Here is a 20,010-nt window from a genome sequence, read left to right on the forward strand (position 1 = left end):
TTATCATGCAGCAGACTGCCAGTTTATTATTGTCACGAATCTGTAAATCAACGGATTATTTTTATATTTGTCTAAATCAAGGTTATTTTTATATTTCTAACGTTAGTCTGTCTTCGAACAAATTTAACCGATAGGGAAAGGTTCTATAGAACCCGAAATTCTAAAGTTATTATCAGATCGAGTACCATCATATAAAAATCTGCAATATACGTCAACAAGATATAAGTATATACGCAGACATTATTCTGTTTCCCACCTGTGTATCATAATTATTTAAAAAATCTTAGTTATAATCTAAATGAAAATATATGAATATCAAATTCTTTATTAATAAAGTAATTGTAGTTACATGATAAAAAATTCAAATAAATAATATTCACGAATAAAATTATACGCTATTTTTATATTTTATTATTATTGTAAAAGATAGGTTTACTTAACTGTATTAAAAGTATAAATACTATTGACAACATGGTTTTCTAATACTTCTAATTTTAAAAATCTTATCAATTCATTTAGGGCCAGCAATTCTATTATTCTTACTGATTAATATCTTACAAAAGTATTTATACTTGATAAATTAAACTACTTATCAGAAAAATACAAAAACCATATATAGCACCAATCTCTAAGTGAACGGAGAAATGCAAATCATCTAATAAGATACCGAAAAAGACCACGAAGAGAATAGACAAACTCGATTGTTATCCCGTACTTTTGCAAATTTAATTTTATTAATTGCATTTTAATGCTGTTTAACTTAAACATTTTCTATAATACATATTTAGTACCTCTAATATTTTAAAAATAAATGCTCAAAATATCTCATGAAGTGTTACATCTTTTATTTTCGAAAGCTAAAAATTTCTTATTCCATAACATTAATTTTGGTGGAACTAGCATTGAAAAAATATTAAAACATTAACAACGTGCTGCAATCACTCATGCTCGGCGTTGATCCACACAATTGGAAAATTCTTCAACTAAAGTAGAACATTTTAAAATTTCTTTAGGATGATCTTGATAACACTTGAGAACTTTTCCAGAACTATTTTGGCATGGTTGTATAGTATCTTGAATATTTACAGTCTTTTTAGCTGCAAATTAAAAAAGTTATAGGAAATTGAAATTATAGGACTCGCATAGTATTTGCAACTATTATAACATACTGTATATTTAATTCTGTAAAAACTTTAATTAATTACTATACTCGGATCGGTAGAAGATGATAGATAGATTTATTCTCTCTGCAAGTGGTCAAGATTTGAGAATATTAAATATAATATTTGAAAAATTTGATGTTACAACACATAAAGAGTACAATCCAAGACCTCAGTTAAGGCCTTCCTCCTGTTCTTTACTTTTTATTTTCATGCACACCATCTTTCACTTGTTTGCTTATATGTACATATAAAATATTTATACATATTAATTATATGATTAATATTTTATTTTAAAATTATGCATTTGAATCCTTAAATAAAATTCCGATCAGAATAATCGGTTAATTTCTAAAATTAATCACTTTTGCCTCAATTACATTTGTAAAGCATATTTATTCTCTGCACGTAACTTAAACTCTATGCTAAGGCTGTCCAACTCGCGGGCCCAAGTATCAATGCGGCCCGAAAATATTTAAAGTTATCGAAGCAAATCTATTTTTCAGAGGAATGATTTGTAGGGTATGAATGATACTATTTTGCGTGCGAATGGATATGCGTGGACGGCAGGATGTTTAGAAGAGAATAAGTGAAGTGACTGCGTACGATCAGTTTTGAGAGGTCGAGGTGCGAGAGAAGAGTGCTTGGAAGGAAATAAATAGCGAAAAGTGGTAGAATAAAGAACGAAAAGTTTGTAGCGGGCAACGACTAAGTAAAGAGTGAATAGCTCTAATATACTTGTGGCCCAAAACACCATGTCTTCTTCCAATATGGCCCGGAAAAACAAAAAGATTGGACACCCTTACTTTACACGATTTTAAATTGACCTATGTCTATAAACTGCTCGTTATTATTATTGTTAAATTATATTTACTAAACTATCTCCTTTCACTTTGTTTTTCTATGAAGTTTATGGAATTCCTTAATTTCTCTATTTACAACAAACAATATAAATATAATTAAATAGTAAATTTAGGAAATTTATTTAGTGGAATATAAATATTAAACAAATTAATAATAAATAAATAATTAATTTAGAAACTGATGGAAATATAAACGTAAATTAATTAATGATATTTAATATTTTTATAATACTTAATGAAATCTTCTTTAGGTACTGTCCCTTTAATCTTTGTGATAAAAGTTTATAAACTTTTTTAATCTTCCTTTTGTATATAATTATTGAATTGAATTGTATTTATTTATTAACATGATCAAATTATCTGCCATTTCAATATACTGTTCTAATATGACTTTTCAATTTTTATAAATTTCTTATTTTTAAAATTTGAATTTTTCTTGTAGAAAATTAGTATTTTATCTCTTTTACAGTGTGAATGGTAATAATTATTATGAAGTACTATATCAAAGTACAAAGTACAACTATGTCTAGCAACATTTGTTTGCACATTGAATATCTGAGATTAAGATATTCATACAGTTATCTACCATGTCTTGTTTATGGAGAGAAAAAAAAAATGGTAATCTGAAATATTACTTCCATGCCTGTAGCAAAAAATAATTTATGAATTACCATAAAATGAAATATGACGATATAAAGTTTCGGTCTTTGGTTATTATTTAAAAAAATATAAAATTTAAGTTTTTAGTGAAATTTTTTAAACTGATTAATGAATGTAAAACTATGTATATCATAAAAATTAGTAACAATATTGCACAAATAGTAAATAATACATTTCTACTAAAAATATTTATGTCTTATGGACTGAATAATGAAATTAATCGTATTAAAACTTATTGTAGGAAAATCTTATACCACTAGTATATTAAAATATCATTAAAAATATAATTACCATGTTAATAAATTAATCCAATTTGATACAGCCAGACATAATTATAATGGAAGATCATTAAAGAAGTCTATAAATTTGCATATAATTCGTATATATTCAATATTCCAAATTATAATATAAAATATAAGAAATATAATAAATAAAAAAAAAATAGGGTAAAAATAATTGATTTTCTCTTAAAAATAAATATTATAAAGACCAAAATTTTAAAACCTATAAAGTAATAAATTTGTGCATACCATTGCTATACAGTTGCTCTGCAGCTTTTTTATATTCCTCATTGATTATTTCATCAATTCTTGAATGCTTTTGTTTCAAATTTTCTAAACGCTTTTGCCAGTAATTATTTTGATTATAAAGTTCTTGCTGTAGCTGTTGCTGTATTTTAAGTGCGGTTAATGTTAATTGTGGATAATACATGGTAGTATCATAATTCGCTGGCGCATCGCCGCTCTGAGGCAATTGTGAAAGAGCTCTTTTAGATGAAGATTCCATTAAAGTAGATGATCTTACTTCATTTGCAGTAACAGTATTTGCTTTATTCATTTGCTGCGTTAATCTTTCCACGACAGATTCTGATATTCCTATAACACCTATTTCTTCATTATTAATAGTAAGCTTACGAGCACTTTGTCCAGAACCCATATTAGTCGTTTATTATTTCTGATAAATTGACAAATATCTTTTCTTTGTAAATTTTATTTTACTCACAATGGAAACTTTTTCTGTGATCAACTATTAACTGAAGTACAAAATTGTGTACCTATAAAATATATGAAATTATTAGTATGAATGAAAAGAACATTGTAACAATATTTAAACACTGCATACTATATTTGACTTCAGGCATCATATTAGTATTTAATATGAAATACTTTTAAAATAATTAAATTCAACAGCAATAAATTTCAGTCAATTTTAAAAATACATTTCTTACTATGCATTAGTGAACCATTTTTGAAAGGTTACGTGACTTTAGTACACTAACATAGCTTTTGTACTAAAAAAGTAAGCATATTTTTCACCATATTCTGCGTATTATTGTGTTGTTGTTATTATTTAATAACAACATAGCTATCTTTACATAACATTACTTTATTAAAAAGGTAATGCTAATGTATACATTTTAATTTTTTATATACGTCAATTTAATTGCTGCCATAATAAACAGAATAACTATTTATTTTCATGGCACTTATTACATTACCAAATTTTTAAATATAAGGACAGTTTAGTTTTCTTTCAATTACTACAGATAGAATTGATGAGACTTTAGCCAATTACATGAGACTTTAGCCATTATGTTCAAGCACATGATGAAAAATATTGCAATTACATAATACGTAATTTTAATGTCACTATTAATATCAGACTGAAGTATTTAAATCTCCAAATCGTAATGTATGTAATACATACTATATAATAGAAAATATATATATTCAAGGTGGAAATGAAAGTGCTCACGTCTGGGATTTCATTGCCCAGGGGCAGGCAGGTGCTGCACCAAGCGGCTATTCTTAAGAAAAAAAAAAAGAAATAATAGTAGGGATCTACCATGTATAGTTCCGCTCTAGCATATACAATTTATTTAATATCGCTTGTGTGCAGCACCTCCGCGTATTTGAGCGCGGTAAATTCAATAAGACATGCAAGAGAAAGCTGGTGTTGTAGCGCTCGAGAATACTGCCTGGTTTTCATAATCCTGAAACCAAGCAGAAAAAGGAAAACGATAGACAGTAAGGGAGTGTCATAAATTAGGCCCTTCTCCGTGCTTCGTAGTGGAAGGAGAACTTGACTGCGCGATCGCAATTCAAAGACAATTATTCTTCTAAAAATTATGAGTCTCTTCGTATCTTTCGAATCGTAATAATAAGTAAGTCGAATCGAGTGCCCAAGCGCATAACTAATAGAAATGTAAGTTATAGAAAGCCGAGACGTTTTTCTTAGCCTTTGTACAGGCTAATTTCCAATTGTGGGAGCCGTGAGACAATAATAGTAACATCCGAAAATTCAGGGAAAAGGCCGGCCTTTGGAGGCGCAACCTCGAACCACCAGCAGATCAAGGGGCCCACAAGTTTTATAGCAAGTTTTTATATTCTTGCTTCACGTCTTTCTATTTTAGAATCAAAATAAATAAATTGTTTAGCTTTGTCAGCTCAGCTTCTCCATTAGCAAATGTAATTCTACGTCACTGCTAAAAAAATTCATGAATGAACGTTATTTGCACGGTGTGCCGTTCTAATGTCGTAATACGCGTATCGTTCTAATGCTAAGTACCGTGCTGTACATTTCGCTCTGTTGTCTGGGTTAGTTCCCTACCTTCTTGATGTGGCTTTACCATGGACACCATTTGCACAACATTGTGATAACGTTACTAAAATATCGACCAATAAGAAAGAGCTACCGTGATAATGTTACTAGAAAATCAAACCTGCTTTGATCCTGCAACGGTATTGTCGCGATTGTTAGTTACCACGGTGAGAAAAGTCTCGACAGTTATTGTGATAAAGATAACTATCGTCGTATATTATCACGTGAAAACGGACCATAAGGAACCAAAACAAAGATATGAATTGCTACGTGCAAAATATTGGCCATCCTGATGATGAATGAGTTAACGGCAGTGAACGATCAACTCGTCTCTTTTAGTAACAGGTTAGTTTATCTTTTTAATATGACAAAATGGAATGAAGGCACTGGTTACTTAAGATATACTGTTAATGTTTACAACATTATGTATATAAGGCATTTAAATAAAGGAAATATCAGAGATAGTGTTTATTTTTAGTTATATTTCTATTTTTAGTACCAATTATATACAGTTTCTAATCTTTGTTTTTTTCGTTACGTATAAAGTTTTCGAAAATTATGTCGTATAATTGACATTAAAAAAAAAAAATTAGTGCATAAAGATACTTATATTCTTTAATGAACAAGTAGTGTACAAATTATTTTTAACATTTTTCTAGTGCAGAACTGTTTTGAGATGTACATCGACTATAAAACATATTTTTTACAACAGTACGATAAAAATATAGGAACTGATGCATAACTATCAGCGGTAATGATGCAAAATTTATTTTATTAAGTAAATATTTAAATACAAAATTTGTACCTCTTAGAAATCTTCAAAATAAATTTCTTTTCAAAAAATTAACTACAAAAATTAGCTGTTTTATGAGAGTAATATAATCAACCAAAATTAGCAAAAATATGTGCGTAATAAATAGTGGTACAATCATTTTTTAAAGTATGACATTTGATGCAACTAGAATATTTTACAATAAATATCCAGTAGAATTCCTTATTTAACTGTGTTTTAACTTGCCTTTGTTTTATATGGCCAATAGTTTGTACACTAGTAACAGACTTTGATATAAAGGAATCGATGAGCATTATTTCACTATATATTTTATTATACTTAAACTTTATATGTAAATAATAAATACTATAAACATATGTATGTACTATTTATTTCATGTACACTCTATAAACGATATCATTGTATTAACCAACTATTTACTTGTTTGCCCAAAGAGCTAATTCCTCAGAGAGACATTAAAAAGGGATTCTACTATAGATATAATTAATACAAGTTAATTCAGGATCATTGCCAGTGGTTAATCAACAATGCTTACAATTTAATAATATAAATCTCTATTGTTGTAATATTACTTGTAAAAGCATAAAAATAACGAAGAGAGAAGGTAAATTAAATTTGTGTTCAATTTTCACAATCAGTATATAATATTTATTTAATATTTTTTAAATTATTCTTAGGCCATAATTTACAGCTAACTAATTATTAATAAGTATGCTGAATAAAAAACAATATAAATGAAAGTAACAAATAGTAATTTGAAAAGTAAAATAAGATTACAATATAATTACAGGGTAATTACAGAGTAATTCAAGTAATTTTGTTATACATAAAAGATGACAGAAGATTAAGCCATAAAAATTATTTTGTGTATGAAATCAGCGTAAAAGAATAATGGAATTTACAAAAAAGTATGTTAATATGTCAATAAACTAACAAACTATTACTACTGAGATACATTTACAACTAAAAACAAATTTGATATACAAAGTAAGTTTTGCATTTTGAGAGCAGATTTGTCGTTTGTTGTAAGCATTATGGATGTTGAACTATAGGTAATGTTTCTAATTTTTGCAGTTTAGTAATAGCTTAATGGATAATAAAATGTATAATAACATTCTACAATATTAGTGTTTAGAATGGCCTTGATATAGTCTAAAATGAAGAAAATATTTACAATTTAAAATATATTAATAATATAAAAATATGGATTTCTTACATTTTTATTTTGTATAGAACAGCCTTCACAGAATATCAAAAATGTATTTAAAAAATAATGTACATTTTAATAAATGAATTACAATGTATTTAAATAGTAAAGTGAAGTTTTATTTAAATTTTATTTTATCAACTGTATTTACAAAAATTTGTGCTTATATTAATATCCGCAATCCACTTATTGTGTACATATCTTCGTATATTTATTAAATGCAATACATACATTTTGTTTTTCTCCTTTCTTTCCATAAAATTTTTTCTAGATATTTATAAAAATACGTATGCACAAAAGCAATTATTTTGAACTTACCAATTCCACTAATGAAAACGAATACGACAGATATATAATGAGAAATTGCTAGCACCAAGAAGAATCATTTCCAATTTAATAGTCGTACCTCACATTTGTGTTTACTGTATCTAGTAAGTAAAAATTAATAGTCTTAAATCACTGCTAGCATTTGTACAGGCATCGATTCTGATCAATTTCATGACACTCGTAGAAATACAAGTTAGTGGTTATCTAATTAGAAGTGACTGTACCAATGCCTCAATTTCATAAATGGTTAATGCATTTGTATTAGTGTTATAAAATTAGTAAACAGTCGTCAGTGCAACAATCTGTATACATTGTTTACTTGTTGAAATGTTTTTAGTATAGTTGTATTATTCTATATTATATTATAGCATTAGCATTATTACTAAACACAATACTGTTGTCCTATAAAGATCGATGAATGATTTTTGATAACACAATAAATTCGGACATCATTAATATTGGCTAGAAAAAAAGTAATATAAATATAATATATAATATAAAATGAAATTCTTGACATTAAAATTTTGCCAGACCTTATCTTTTGGTAAAATTAGTATTATTACAAAAATTATAACACGTGCAAAAACAAATTTCTAATTAAATATTTGTTCAAACTATGTGTCACGTGAGTACAACAAAATTATTTGATAATATAATTACATTTGAAATTGAATTCCAAATTTAATATTTAAATGATCAATTTTGCAAAAGTGGTATTGTATACTATACAATAACAATGATGATGATGATAACACCATCAATAACGATGATGTTTCAGATATTTATATAGATTAAAACAATAAGGAAACATGAGTCTGCAGTGGACTTTAATTGCTGGATTTCTCTATACAGAAATTGTAGTAGTATTATTATTGATTTTGCCAATAATTTCTGCAACTAGATGGCAGAAACTTTTCAAATCTAAACTTTTAAAAAGTTTGAGCAATCAAGCATCAATATATTTCCTGTTTTTAATTGGAATATTAGTGTTATTCCTACTAGATGCTATTAGAGAAATGAGGAAATATTCCACTGTTGGGGAACATGGGGAACATGCTCGTTTAGATGCTGAACTGCAAGGTATATAATTATATACGTAATATTTTATATATTTTGAAATATTCTGTTACAATGCAATTCAATTATAACATTACTATTATTTCATGCAGGAAATATGAGATTATTCAGAGCACAAAGGAATTTCTACATATCTGGCTTTGCATTGTTTTTAAGCCTTATTATACGTCGTCTTGTGATTTTAATTTCTGCACAAGCTACTCTACTGGCACAAAGTGAAGCAGCAATGCGACAAGCTCAATCTGCAACTACAACAGCAAAAAGCTTATTGTCACAAAAAACAATCGGAGAGAGTGCACAAAACGATTCGAATGAAGCTCATGACAAAGTACTATCAGAATGGAAAAACCAAATTAGGGAGTTACAAGAAAAAAATCAAGAATTGGAAAATCAGCTTACCAGAGAAAAGAAAGACAAAGAGGCTATAAAATCACAAGCTGAGTCTCTTGCTAAGGAATATGATCGCTTAAATGATGAACATGTCAAGTGCGTCCAATTAAGTGGTGATAAGAAAAGTGATTAAATTATAATTTTACTCCCTTTTCTTGTTTGTTTTTTCTTTTTAATTTTCTTCATTTTTTTATTATTGTTAATCAACTAAAATTCAATTTTCATATTAAGCTTATTATGGTATATTTGCACTGTATAGACTATAAGAACATAATAAATAAGAATAACTTATTTAATGAATAATTTTGTTATAAATTATATGGAATTAATTTTTACAATATAAACATTTAAATATGCATATCAATACAGTAAGACCCTGCTTAACGGATCATGCCGTTGGGGGTATCCTCGAGGCTGATATGAACGGCCTATAAAGGTATTATTGTACGCAACCCTCAGATAGAGAACAAGTTGAATAAAGTATTCTAGCAGTCCGATGTATTGTTTAGCTATCAATTCTGCTACAACCATTTTGCAGTTTCTTACACTATTATATTATATATAAAGATATAAACATAATATTTTACTTTATTCTAATAAATATGGCATTTATCAGTTGTTTTACAGTGGATGATTACAAAAAAAAAAACAGAAAATAAAACAAGAAACAGCAAGTGAATTCTGAAAAATAAATAAACCACAACTGCTGCATACATGAAAACTGCATACGTTCCAGAAGCAATGTGATCTAGTTGAACAATTGGCAATATACTATTAAGTCAAGCAAATTATTTAAAAACAGCAACAATCTTTATAACATACAGATTACCGAGAAGCGGAAAGTGGAGATACAAAAGCAGCTGCTACATTTCCAGCGCACTTAAAAGCAATCATTGAACGAAGAAATTATCCTCCTGAATTAGTTTTCAATGTTATGAATGAAAAGGGGATTTCGGAAAAGAATGCCAAAGCATACATTTTTATTCCATGATGACAAGCAAGCACCAGGATTTAAAGCTGCAAAAGATCGTTTAGCACTTCTATTGGTCGGTAACGCTATGCAAATATTGTTATGATAAACTGATTATTAATAAATAGAGTTATATAATTTAAGAGTAGTTTTTTAATAGTACTGACTGCAAATTAATAACATCGTTGCAGACAAATTATACAATTGCAATGTATATACATGGCGTTTAGGAAATTAGTGATCGAATGCTCAACAATTATTTCATACAAAATACAAAGGTATATGTTAGATGTCGAATCATTTTATGTCAATATATATTTGTCGCAAGTGATTTAACCTGTCAGCCAATATCCCAGATATGATTACAAACATCACGAGAGTTATTATATGAAAACAAGTAAATGTTTTTAGGATATTTTACAGACAAAAATAATTCTATATTAATCCTTATTCACAGTTGCATAAATTAAAAGTGTTCTATTATATACATACAATTATTAAACACAAATATTACGGTGTACATTACATGCTACCTTAACAAGTAGTGAATTTTTAATTGACTACGGCTAAATGCCAATAAGGCGTCAAAGTAACCGGTAAAATTTTCTAAAAACCACTCAATTTTCTGTACGCACAACTAAGAAAATTTGTACTTTTGAATTCTGTGCATCGAATGTTATTAAAAGACGTAAAAAAAATAACAACTTTTGATTCGTTCTCCGAAATGAAGCTCTGTTTAAAGCTAATCTTATGGTTTTACGTATGTTAACCAATCAGATTAAGAGTAAAAGTCAATCTGTTCTTTACATACTTACGTATGATTTCTAAATCTGTGGCTTTTCCTAACATTAAAATTTGCATTTTTTAATTCTATTCGTAAAATAGAAAGTAAAGCAATTTATGTCTTTTTTAATATGACATTTAATTACATTAACATTTGTATATATTTTCAAATAACAATTTTATGTTCTAGCAATAATTAATCAGGAATTTGTAAATTAAGTTTTCGTTTCTTGGATACGATTTAATTTATATTTCATTTTTTATTCTAGCTGTCATATCTATTTACTTTAATTTGTAAATGTCGTGTGAAAAAGATGTCCCTCTTGCTTCTCGGATCTCCCAAATTACCAACTTACCAGCTTCCAATGGCACTAGTCTTGCTCTTTTATCTATAGGGTCGTTTATGGTGTTCGTTTATGGCCGTTGTTGTGTGTGTGATTGTGTAGAGTGAAAAGGGGTTCCTGATAATGTCTAAGCCGAAAACAGGACCTCAGGATTTACCTCCTAAAGGAGGGTATGCTCCTTATCAAATTGATCGAATTAAATTACGTAATGTGATAAAAGGTATAAATTAACCTGTAACTTACGTTTAATTAGTTCATTATCTAATACGTTATAGCAGCTTAATGGAACGTTCTTTAACTTCCGTATACACCAAGGAACAGTTCACGATTTTCACAAGTAGCTTGTTAACTATTTGTAATTATTGTATCTTATACGAAAAGTTTGAAAACGGCACACAAACGAACGACTTCTGGGTAATTTAATTACATTTGTGAGGAATTTGTGAAAATTAGTGTAGACGTATTATCGAAATTAATGGTCAGAAACAAATTGTATAGTGTATCGAAGATGTGTTAGAAGTTAAACATTTGTTAAGCTTACATCTCATATACGTATTTAGGAAGTAAGAACAGGACTTATGTAATGATCGCATGCAATTACATTAAATACAAAGAATGATGATAAGCTAAAGGTATGTAGATATATTCCTTTTTTTATTGACTTTTATTGACTATAGAGGATCACTTATGCTTCTACATTTTTGTATTTTTTACGAAAACTTTCAAGATTAAAGTTAGATCAAGCCTATACATAGAATTTATTCATATTGATCATTTCTTTTTTAGTTGGTGCGAGAAGTATTGTATCACATTTTTCTTAATAATTTTTAAATATGATATTAAGTATATGTATAATCCACATATAAGTAATACTTTTTAGCAATATTGGTATAATGATAAATAAATATAATTAATATTGCATATAATGTGCACTAAAAAGCTACAAGGTCCAGATTAATTGTCAACATAAATTACAAATTTTGTTAAATATAAATAAATTATCTATATTTTATAACATTATAAAACATAATTATATTTACTATTTTATCGCTATGCCTTTATATATGTACATTAGTACCTATATAGTATTATTAGGGGTTTTGTGGAATACTATTAGATTTATTTTATGATCTACAACCTCTTTCTCAAAATTTCTGTTGATAAATTCAAGACAGTATAGTAAATCTTTGGTTTGTATGTTAAGTATGTAGTGATAGACTTACATAATTGACATGAAATACATTAAAGAAATATATTAAAGAAGCTAAAGGAAATGACAATCATCAATTTGAAAGAAGGTGTCTGATACAGAACGTCTGGAAAATTTGTACAAAGAAAACTGAGAAACATCATTTTTGTTAATAAAACTTAATATTTATTTCGCAGAATACATAAATAAGGAAGTATCTTTCATTTCTTAATGCTGTTATATGAATTTTTGTGAATAACTTTTCCTATTATTATCATTATTATAGTAGCTCTCGCAAAATAAGACTCCTGCATTGTTGTAATCATAATCAATTCCAATGTTGCTATCATTAACCTCATGTATGATAGAATTAGCCTCTTCTGTCTTGGTCCATTTTTTGCGTTTTGACGTTATTTCAGCCTTCATCAACTTCCAGCTCTTTGTTAGCTGTTTATTTGCAAAAAACAAAAAAATGATTGCTACCACTATTACGAATTCTGCTTATAAAAGTATATTCTTGAAAGCTGGATAAGTCAATTTGGTTACCGGCAGCTTTGCAACTTGTATTTTATCTGCTTTTTACAGCAAATTATCCTATTTATAGAAAAATTCTTCCCCGTGTATCTCTGTTAAGCTTTTAGTTATATGTATTGTTTTGAATATATCGTAGAAATGAACATTTTAGACAACTTCTCTTATGTACACCAACCGCTGTTTGATGACAAGTGTTGAGATATTTGCAAAAAATTGTTCCTACTACTAGATTGAATTTTGTTTATATAAAATTATTATTTTATGTTCTGTTTTTCAAATTCATTTTTATGCATATATAACATCAAGTTCTATATGTTGCAATGAAAAAAACAAAAAAATCATAAAGTAAGCACTAGCATAATGTGTTTTTTTTTGTTATGTAATACATTTTGCAATAAGAGTTTAAGCATTTCTTTCATACTTATATACTTTCGAGGTGAAATATCAAATTGAAAATTTCAATTGGTTGGAACCAATATTTTCATTGTTTTGTGATCGAAGTTTCAAGTTTCCAACTATTTTATAATAAGTTGATATTAGTTCCTTAATATTAGTTTTGCTTCGGTGTCCGTCTTTAATAAGTAATTATAATTTGTGAGTAAGACATGTAGTGCCTCTGTGAGTGCAACAATATTTTGTCCATTTCCCCTTTAGTTCTTTACTAAAAACAATGTGACATAGCTAACAAAAAAATTTGGCAAGCTTGCCATAATTCAAACAATAGTAATGAGGAAAGAACATCTTTTATAATATCGAAATAAAATCTCTTATAAAATCGAAATTTGCTTATTTTTTATTTATTGCACATGACGCTTTTATCGGAGCAACTAACCGAATTTTTTGTTTTACGAATTTCATCTTCATAACTTTGTTAACGGATTTAACGGACAAGAAAGATACGAACTAGAATTATGAAAAAGTAAATAAATAAGATAGTAACATACAAGCGAGAGTAGTCATTTTGTGAAATATAAATTGAAGATACCAGACTGTCATAAGATGAAGGAACTATTTATAGTTCAGAATTTATGTATTTGCCAAATGTTATGCAACAATATTTGATATACCTCGCGAAACTCTAATAAATAGATACAGAAATAAAGAATGAAATAGGTGAGTATAGAATGAAGAAAAATTTGTTAGCAGCCAGACCAGAATAGCCGTTTAAATTTAAATAGAATATTAATAATGTTATCATTGGAAATGTCCATCAATTTTTTGTGAACTATATTTCAATTGGAACGGATTGTAGATCTTATAAGGTAAAGCAAAAAGAAATGTCGCGTGACTTTTTTTTCAGTTCGAAGTTAGCTTGCTTTTGGCTGCGGTTGAGTAAGTACGTAAATATTGGTCTTATTTTGAAGCTCTGTTCATACTTTAACTGATTACACTTTAGTTGTTTTTATTTTCATTCACAGGAAAAATTTGCGAAACTTGTGGAAATATTTTGAATATTCGTTCGAAAAATTGTAAAATAAAAACGACATTTCTTTCCGCTTTGCTTTATATTTCGTTGAAGATATAAAAAAATTGTAAAGGTAAAAATTGAATGGAACAATAAAATTTATGCCCCTGGATCAATGTTGCGTAGAAAAAAGATAAAGCTTTATTAAAACTAATGGAAATTAATAAAACGTGACATGAAAATGAATAAAATAGAGATATATGACTATTTAAGAATTTGAGACAAATGATATTTGAATTATGCCTATGCAGAAATGTTGAGTATGAATAAAAGTAGTAGGTGGTGTATTACATCAGAGTACATCAGAGTATACAAGTATCATGATTAAGTTTTCAGTTGAAGATTATTTCGTTAGTTATAATACTAATACTTATGAATTTCATTTAAAAAAAAAAAAACGCGTACATAATCTTCGCAGTAAGATCGCAGTCGTACACGAGATCGCGCAGTAAACATTGCGTTTACCACATCTGTCTCTACGATTTTTTTCGATCTTTAATAAAGCTTCCCTTTCGGTTGTACCACCAGTTACCGAACACGTTGTTCAACGCATTTTGTATACGATTATAAAATGTTTGTGTTAAGAATTGAATTGTAATTGAGAAATTAATTTCAGGTCGTTACGGAGCTGCCATACTTATTGCCGCTAATGTTATTGGATTCCCTCTGTATTACAAAAATTGGGTAATACGTAGGAAAGATATGCTCGAGCATAGGAGTACAGAGTTAGCAATACTACCCATGTTGTGCGCAGAACAGGACAGAGCGTAAGAATATGTTATATTTCGTATGATAATTTTCTTCAAATAGAAAATCTCACCTACGTAGTACTGTTTATTAATACTGCTCTGAAATGATCAGTTACCCCGTTCACTGCCATCTACGAGATATCTCGTAGTAAGTGTATGTACCAAAATTGTCGACTATGAGATATCTCGTAATTTGCTCTACAAATTTAGATTGATTGCAATTGGTCACGGTATAAGCTTATAGCCGTTTGAGTTAGAAATTATTAGATAAGAAGGCCTGTTATATCTGTAACTTAATATTATTAGATTTTGTGAAATTTCATGTTTCCTATAAAATAAAGTCTTGGCACCCAGAGCAAGACGCTTTAAATTTGCCTGGAAATTAATGGGTCACATATCATGGAGTGGTCAATGATGCTTCGATAGCAATGTACAAATGCAATCTTCTGCAGCGCTGCTTGTCCGTGTGACAAACGCTGCACGTACGGCGATAACGCATGTATCAAAATTTGATTGAAGCAGAGATACAGCAAATTATACTCTTGCAGCCATTCAAATTGATATTCACGCACTTTTTCTAAGACGAATGTCTCACAACTTTATTTATATATTTAATTAAATAATTTTTGTAATCTCAAAAATTGATAACAACCAGGTGCTCGCTATTTCCGATATCTGAAAGCAAAATCAGGCTAGATCGGGTTTACATCCTAAAACCTTTAACTATATAAATATGATGATTTTTTTATATTAATTTTTCGATCGGATTTTGTATCTTGGATTGAGAATGAAGAATTATTTCAGATTCAGAATGATTTGCGTTTTTCTCGGTGTAATCGGATGTAAAAAAAAGACCTATTATAATTTATTCATACAAAACGAAGGATTACATAATTGTTTTAGTTTTCCCGATGTCGAGTTTCATTTTCCTGAATGCAGTAATACTGCTAAGATCTGCTGAATACTGCACATTATCTTCCCTTCTCCCTCCTTCTTCATCTCTTTTCTTCCACATCTCCGTTCCAACTGACCATTTTTTTACATTCCCATACTAGGTGCAACGTCTAACCATTTCAACTCGTTTCCCAAATAATTTCGCATTTCCTTTTGCTCCCTTTTCCATTTTTCTTCACATTTCATGACCAATCTAACATTCTAAATAATCTCTCTGTATCTGAAGTTATATTCAAAGTTTCAGACTTTGACAATTCTAATTTTTCCTGTCTAGACTACCCGAGTCCCAACTTACACCTCCTATGGTAATCCTTCTATCACCTTTATCTTTCTCAACTTGTCCAACTTCCTCTACAATTTCTTTTTTCTTTCCTGCCAGCATTCTTGAACCACTGCTATATCGCGTTCCCCTCTTGTCCTGCTTTTTTTCACCAAACACATTCTCAGTTTGTCTCTCTTTGTTTCTCTTTTTACTATACCCTAGTGTTTCGTTCGGCAACCTACACTCACGGGTCACTAAGTTACTCATTTGAAAATTTTAAGCGACCCATGCGAGTTCTGTAAACAATGTACAACATGATAAATAAAAAAATCAAAAAACATAAACATAAATATTATAGTAAATGAAATAACAACAACACTGTATTTCTGACAAAAGATTTTAATAATCGCAGAAACTCTCCAATTTCATTCCGCTACAGTGATTACTCGTCTTTTGAAAAAGGTCTTTCTACATCCGATGTTCGCTCGGGAATACTCGCCCTTTTGAACCTCCCTGGACTTCTTTTATTCGGGTCCCTTACCTTCGTCTTTTCGGAAATCGTCTGTTGACAGAGGCTACGACCGTCGAGCGTGATGTCAATCGTTGCTCTCTCTTCCTATTCCTATTATATATCGTGTATTTTTTTTAAATATGCATTGCGTAACGCGTTCAACGATACTGAATAACCAATATTTATAATTTTTCCACTCCTATTTAAAATAATGAGCTTTAAATGTTATTATCAAAATAGAAAATAATCAAATTTTTTTTAACTGTCCAGGTATATACTATCGCAGCTACGAAAGCAAAACTAATATCAGAAAAAATGTAGAACGACTATGTCTTTCTTCAATGAAATTTGGAGTAAAGTAAACTTACTCCACAGAAAAACAATATAACAAATCATTTTCAGTCCAAAAGTCAAAGCACAAAGTGTGATTGAAAAATCATTATCATATTTACATTGCAGAATACAACTGTAGGTCCTAACACTACAACTGTAGGTCCCCGAAATAGCCGATTTTCAAAAAATAAAAAGAGAATGAGGGGAAAGGTGAAGGGTAGATCTCGCCCACTTCGCTATTTCGGGTCATTTAACTGGAGTGATTGGAGAAAGATAGGTGCAGCTATCAAGAGTGTTTAGCGAGTTGTTCTGTTTGTGTAATGAATTAGAGCTGTGGTCAGAAATATATTCTTTAATTTTATTGTTTGACAGGCACTTTCCCTATTAAATTACTATCGAGAATAGGGCACAAAAGAAAGCAGTTATCAAAAATTTGGTATTTGTAGATTTTGCTAGAGAAAATGTTTACGAGTATCCCTTTATACAAATTTACAGTGAGCATCGTTACAGGTTTTTTGCACACGTGAATGCGCATGCTCAATTTCTTTGTTATTTTCAGAGACCATGTAGACTTTATCTCGAGAGAATTTTTTAAATTTTTGCCGGATGCGTCCGAAAGGGATACGTTCGAAACAGATTATCGAGCATGTTAGAAAGAGATTAACGAGTGTTCCTTTAAAAGCAAAAGAACAAAAAGTGACGTTTGCGGCTGAAGATGCGTTTCGTTCGGTCGGCAAAAGAAATGCCGCAAATTTTGGGAATGAACTAAAATCGTCTCCAATGAGAGCGACAGAAGTAAAGGAAGCTTTCCTTGCCCATAAAGAAGAGCAGAAAAAGCGCCTTTTTATGCCAGAGGAAGCTTTAGCATTGTATGTTGAAGTCTACCACGTGCAATTAAAACCTAATGAGGAAACACTCGACGATGGCATTAGGTCATTTTATTTATACCTCTTACTATGCTATGAATATATAGCTCACCCAATATAGAGTTCGAAGCAGTCGTATAGATCTAACCGTGAAACGCTTAATGGACACTTTAACGGGTAATAGATTTACTGTATCTTCCGCCACACTTATCAGTAAATGAGGATGTGATGGAAGTTCTGACCACAGCTTGTGCAAACAAAAATTTCACGATCAAACTAGCACTGATAAATACATGTTTGTGATCTGTTTTGTGCCTTTGATTGATACTGATAATATAGTTAACCCTAGGCTTTACGTCGAAATGGTTAAATGCGAAATTGAATTCATTGTTAACCAAATAAAAGAGCTGACGTCTTCCCAAGTTGGAAGTTCGATTGCAAGTTATAGTTTTCTACACACCACGATAGAAAGTATTCGAAGCGACTTTTAACACATACACACAAACGCGCGCGCGCGCCAGTAGTTAGTCCCAATTCGAAATACAACTAATAACGAGAATAAATAGTCGACGCATTATTAGATTATAAAATATTTTGTTAATATTTATTTATTGTTATGTAATGTAGTTTCCTTAGATCTGTTATTTTACAACGCATAGTCAGTAAATTGAAGTTAGAACAAATAAAATCTCTTCAACATTCAGCACTGATCTGACGGTTGGTTGATTTACTCATTATAGCTATCGATATATTTGTTCCGACATTTTATTCGTTTAACTATTTAAATAATTATTTTTTCGCCAATTATACATTGATCAATTATGTTTAAGTACTACGGGTAACCGTAATTTTTCGATGCTGCCATCGTTTGTATTAAAATAACAATTGTGTGTTTCAGAATATTGAAACAGCTTAAACATTTGAGAGATTTGGAAGCCGATGTAATGAAAGATTTTCCATTTTGGGAAGTTGGAACATTGTTTGGAGTGCCAATATACGAATCAATACCAAAAGATAAATACGTGAAACCTCGTATCCAGGATATGTACATGTTCACAGATGTTTTGGATCCTCCATTCATGGCAATAGATTATCTGTACACATAGATTTTCTTTCATAGAAATTTGTATCACAGTGCGTTAGATGAAATTAAATGTAAAGAATAGAAACTTATTACCACAAATATACAAAGCTATTGATTTTATTCTGCACTTTAATATATTATCTAGTGTACGTGCTATACCTAGCCACAAATACATAGAAGCTAATGTTCATACGATTTGAACAAACTTGATATGGTTTATGTTTCAATTGAGAAAGTGATATTAATATTCATAATAGTCTAATATTTATTGTTAATTAAATTTGTCGATTTTAGAAATTCTTCGCACTACAAGTATGTCTGGCAGAAACAGACTGCCTGTGCACTGTAATTTTGTTTACTAAAAATGAAGTAAAACGTAAACACTATGTTTCTACAAAAATTTGTTTGTTGCTTGAAATCGATTCTTATATGAATTTTACAATAATTGAAATCATTAAACATAGCAGTTACAGACAATTGAATGGAACTATAACTAATGCTAAGTCATTATCGACAAATAATCATGAAACATTGGACAAAAGAAGGCTGAAATATGCGTAGGGTGCGAGAAAAGGATGCTTGACTCAAGTGAGATGCTAGGAAAGACTGTTTAGGCCAGGTGACAGTCCATATACACTTGAAGGAAATGAAAATGTATGCGTAATAAGAGAAGATTAAACGAAGAGTGTTGTAAATGCGTTCGTAAATCTGTAATTGATTGTAAGTTGCCAAAGAAGATATAAGGAAGAAAGAAAGGGAGAATTGTTTGAGGGTAAGTGTCGAAACGGTAATAACGAGCAAGTTTTTAATAAACTTACATTCCCATCAAACTACCACCATTTAATAATATCCCTTACATATAGTATTCCGACTGTAAAATATTCTGCT

General features: G+C 29.5%; 3 protein-coding genes across 5 annotated transcripts in view; 2 read left to right on the plus strand and 1 right to left on the minus strand.

Moving 5' to 3' along the window:
- Window positions 1–828: 828 nt before the first annotated feature.
- Chchd3 (Coiled-coil-helix-coiled-coil-helix domain containing 3) lies at window positions 829–3,737 on the minus strand. Its single transcript, XM_076902305.1, has 2 exons — window positions 3,214–3,737; window positions 829–1,097 (listed from the first exon to the last, which is right to left on the minus strand). The coding sequence occupies exons 1-2, from the start codon at window positions 3,617–3,619 to the stop codon at window positions 943–945; spliced, it is 561 nt and encodes a 186-aa protein (XP_076758420.1). The 5' UTR covers window positions 3,620–3,737; the 3' UTR covers window positions 829–942.
- Window positions 3,738–5,414: 1,677 nt separating this feature from the next.
- LOC143427895 (B-cell receptor-associated protein 31-like) overlaps window positions 5,415–20,010 on the plus strand; it is a 71,370-nt gene continuing 56,774 nt past the window's right edge. Inside the window, exons 1-3 of one of the 3 annotated variants that reach the window (XM_076902397.1) lie at window positions 5,415–5,629; window positions 8,390–8,691; window positions 8,781–9,239. In XM_076902397.1, coding sequence (XP_076758512.1) covers window positions 8,421–8,691; window positions 8,781–9,211 — 702 coding nt within the window. In that variant the 5' untranslated portion in view covers window positions 5,415–5,629; window positions 8,390–8,420 and the 3' untranslated portion in view covers window positions 9,212–9,239. Of the gene's footprint in view, window positions 5,630–6,898; window positions 6,986–8,389; window positions 8,692–8,780; window positions 9,243–20,010 lie in introns of those variants that run through there. The other 2 variants (XM_076902398.1, XM_076902399.1) reach the window with 2 other exon arrangements.
- Nd-b16.6 (NADH dehydrogenase (ubiquinone) B16.6 subunit) lies at window positions 11,209–19,240 on the plus strand. The gene is made up of 4 exons (XM_076902402.1): window positions 11,209–11,243; window positions 11,278–11,395; window positions 14,980–15,130; window positions 18,937–19,240. The coding sequence occupies exons 1-4, from the start codon at window positions 11,235–11,237 to the stop codon at window positions 19,142–19,144; spliced, it is 486 nt and encodes a 161-aa protein (XP_076758517.1). The 5' UTR covers window positions 11,209–11,234; the 3' UTR covers window positions 19,145–19,240.

This window comes from Xylocopa sonorina, chromosome 10 (genome assembly GCF_050948175.1).
Source record: "Xylocopa sonorina isolate GNS202 chromosome 10, iyXylSono1_principal, whole genome shotgun sequence".
NCBI classification, from domain to species: Eukaryota; Metazoa; Arthropoda; class Insecta; order Hymenoptera; family Apidae; genus Xylocopa; species Xylocopa sonorina.

What these genes read in the sequence shown, in the direction of transcription:
- Chchd3 (XM_076902305.1), bottom strand. Translation starts at nt 3,619, where the DNA reads ATGGGTTCTGGACAAAGTGCTCGTAAGCTTACTATTAATAATGAAGAA. An exon ending in AGAGCAACTGTATAGCAATG is followed by an intron (nt 1,098 to 3,213) that starts GTATGCACAAAT and finishes TTTAATTTGCAG; the next exon opens with CTAAAAAGACTGTAAATATT.
- Nd-b16.6 (XM_076902402.1), top strand. An exon ending in ATTACGTAATGTGATAAAAG is followed by an intron (nt 11,396 to 14,979) that starts GTATAAATTAAC and finishes AATTAATTTCAG; the next exon opens with GTCGTTACGGAGCTGCCATA. An exon ending in TGCGCAGAACAGGACAGAGC is followed by an intron (nt 15,131 to 18,936) that starts GTAAGAATATGT and finishes TGTGTGTTTCAG; the next exon opens with AATATTGAAACAGCTTAAAC.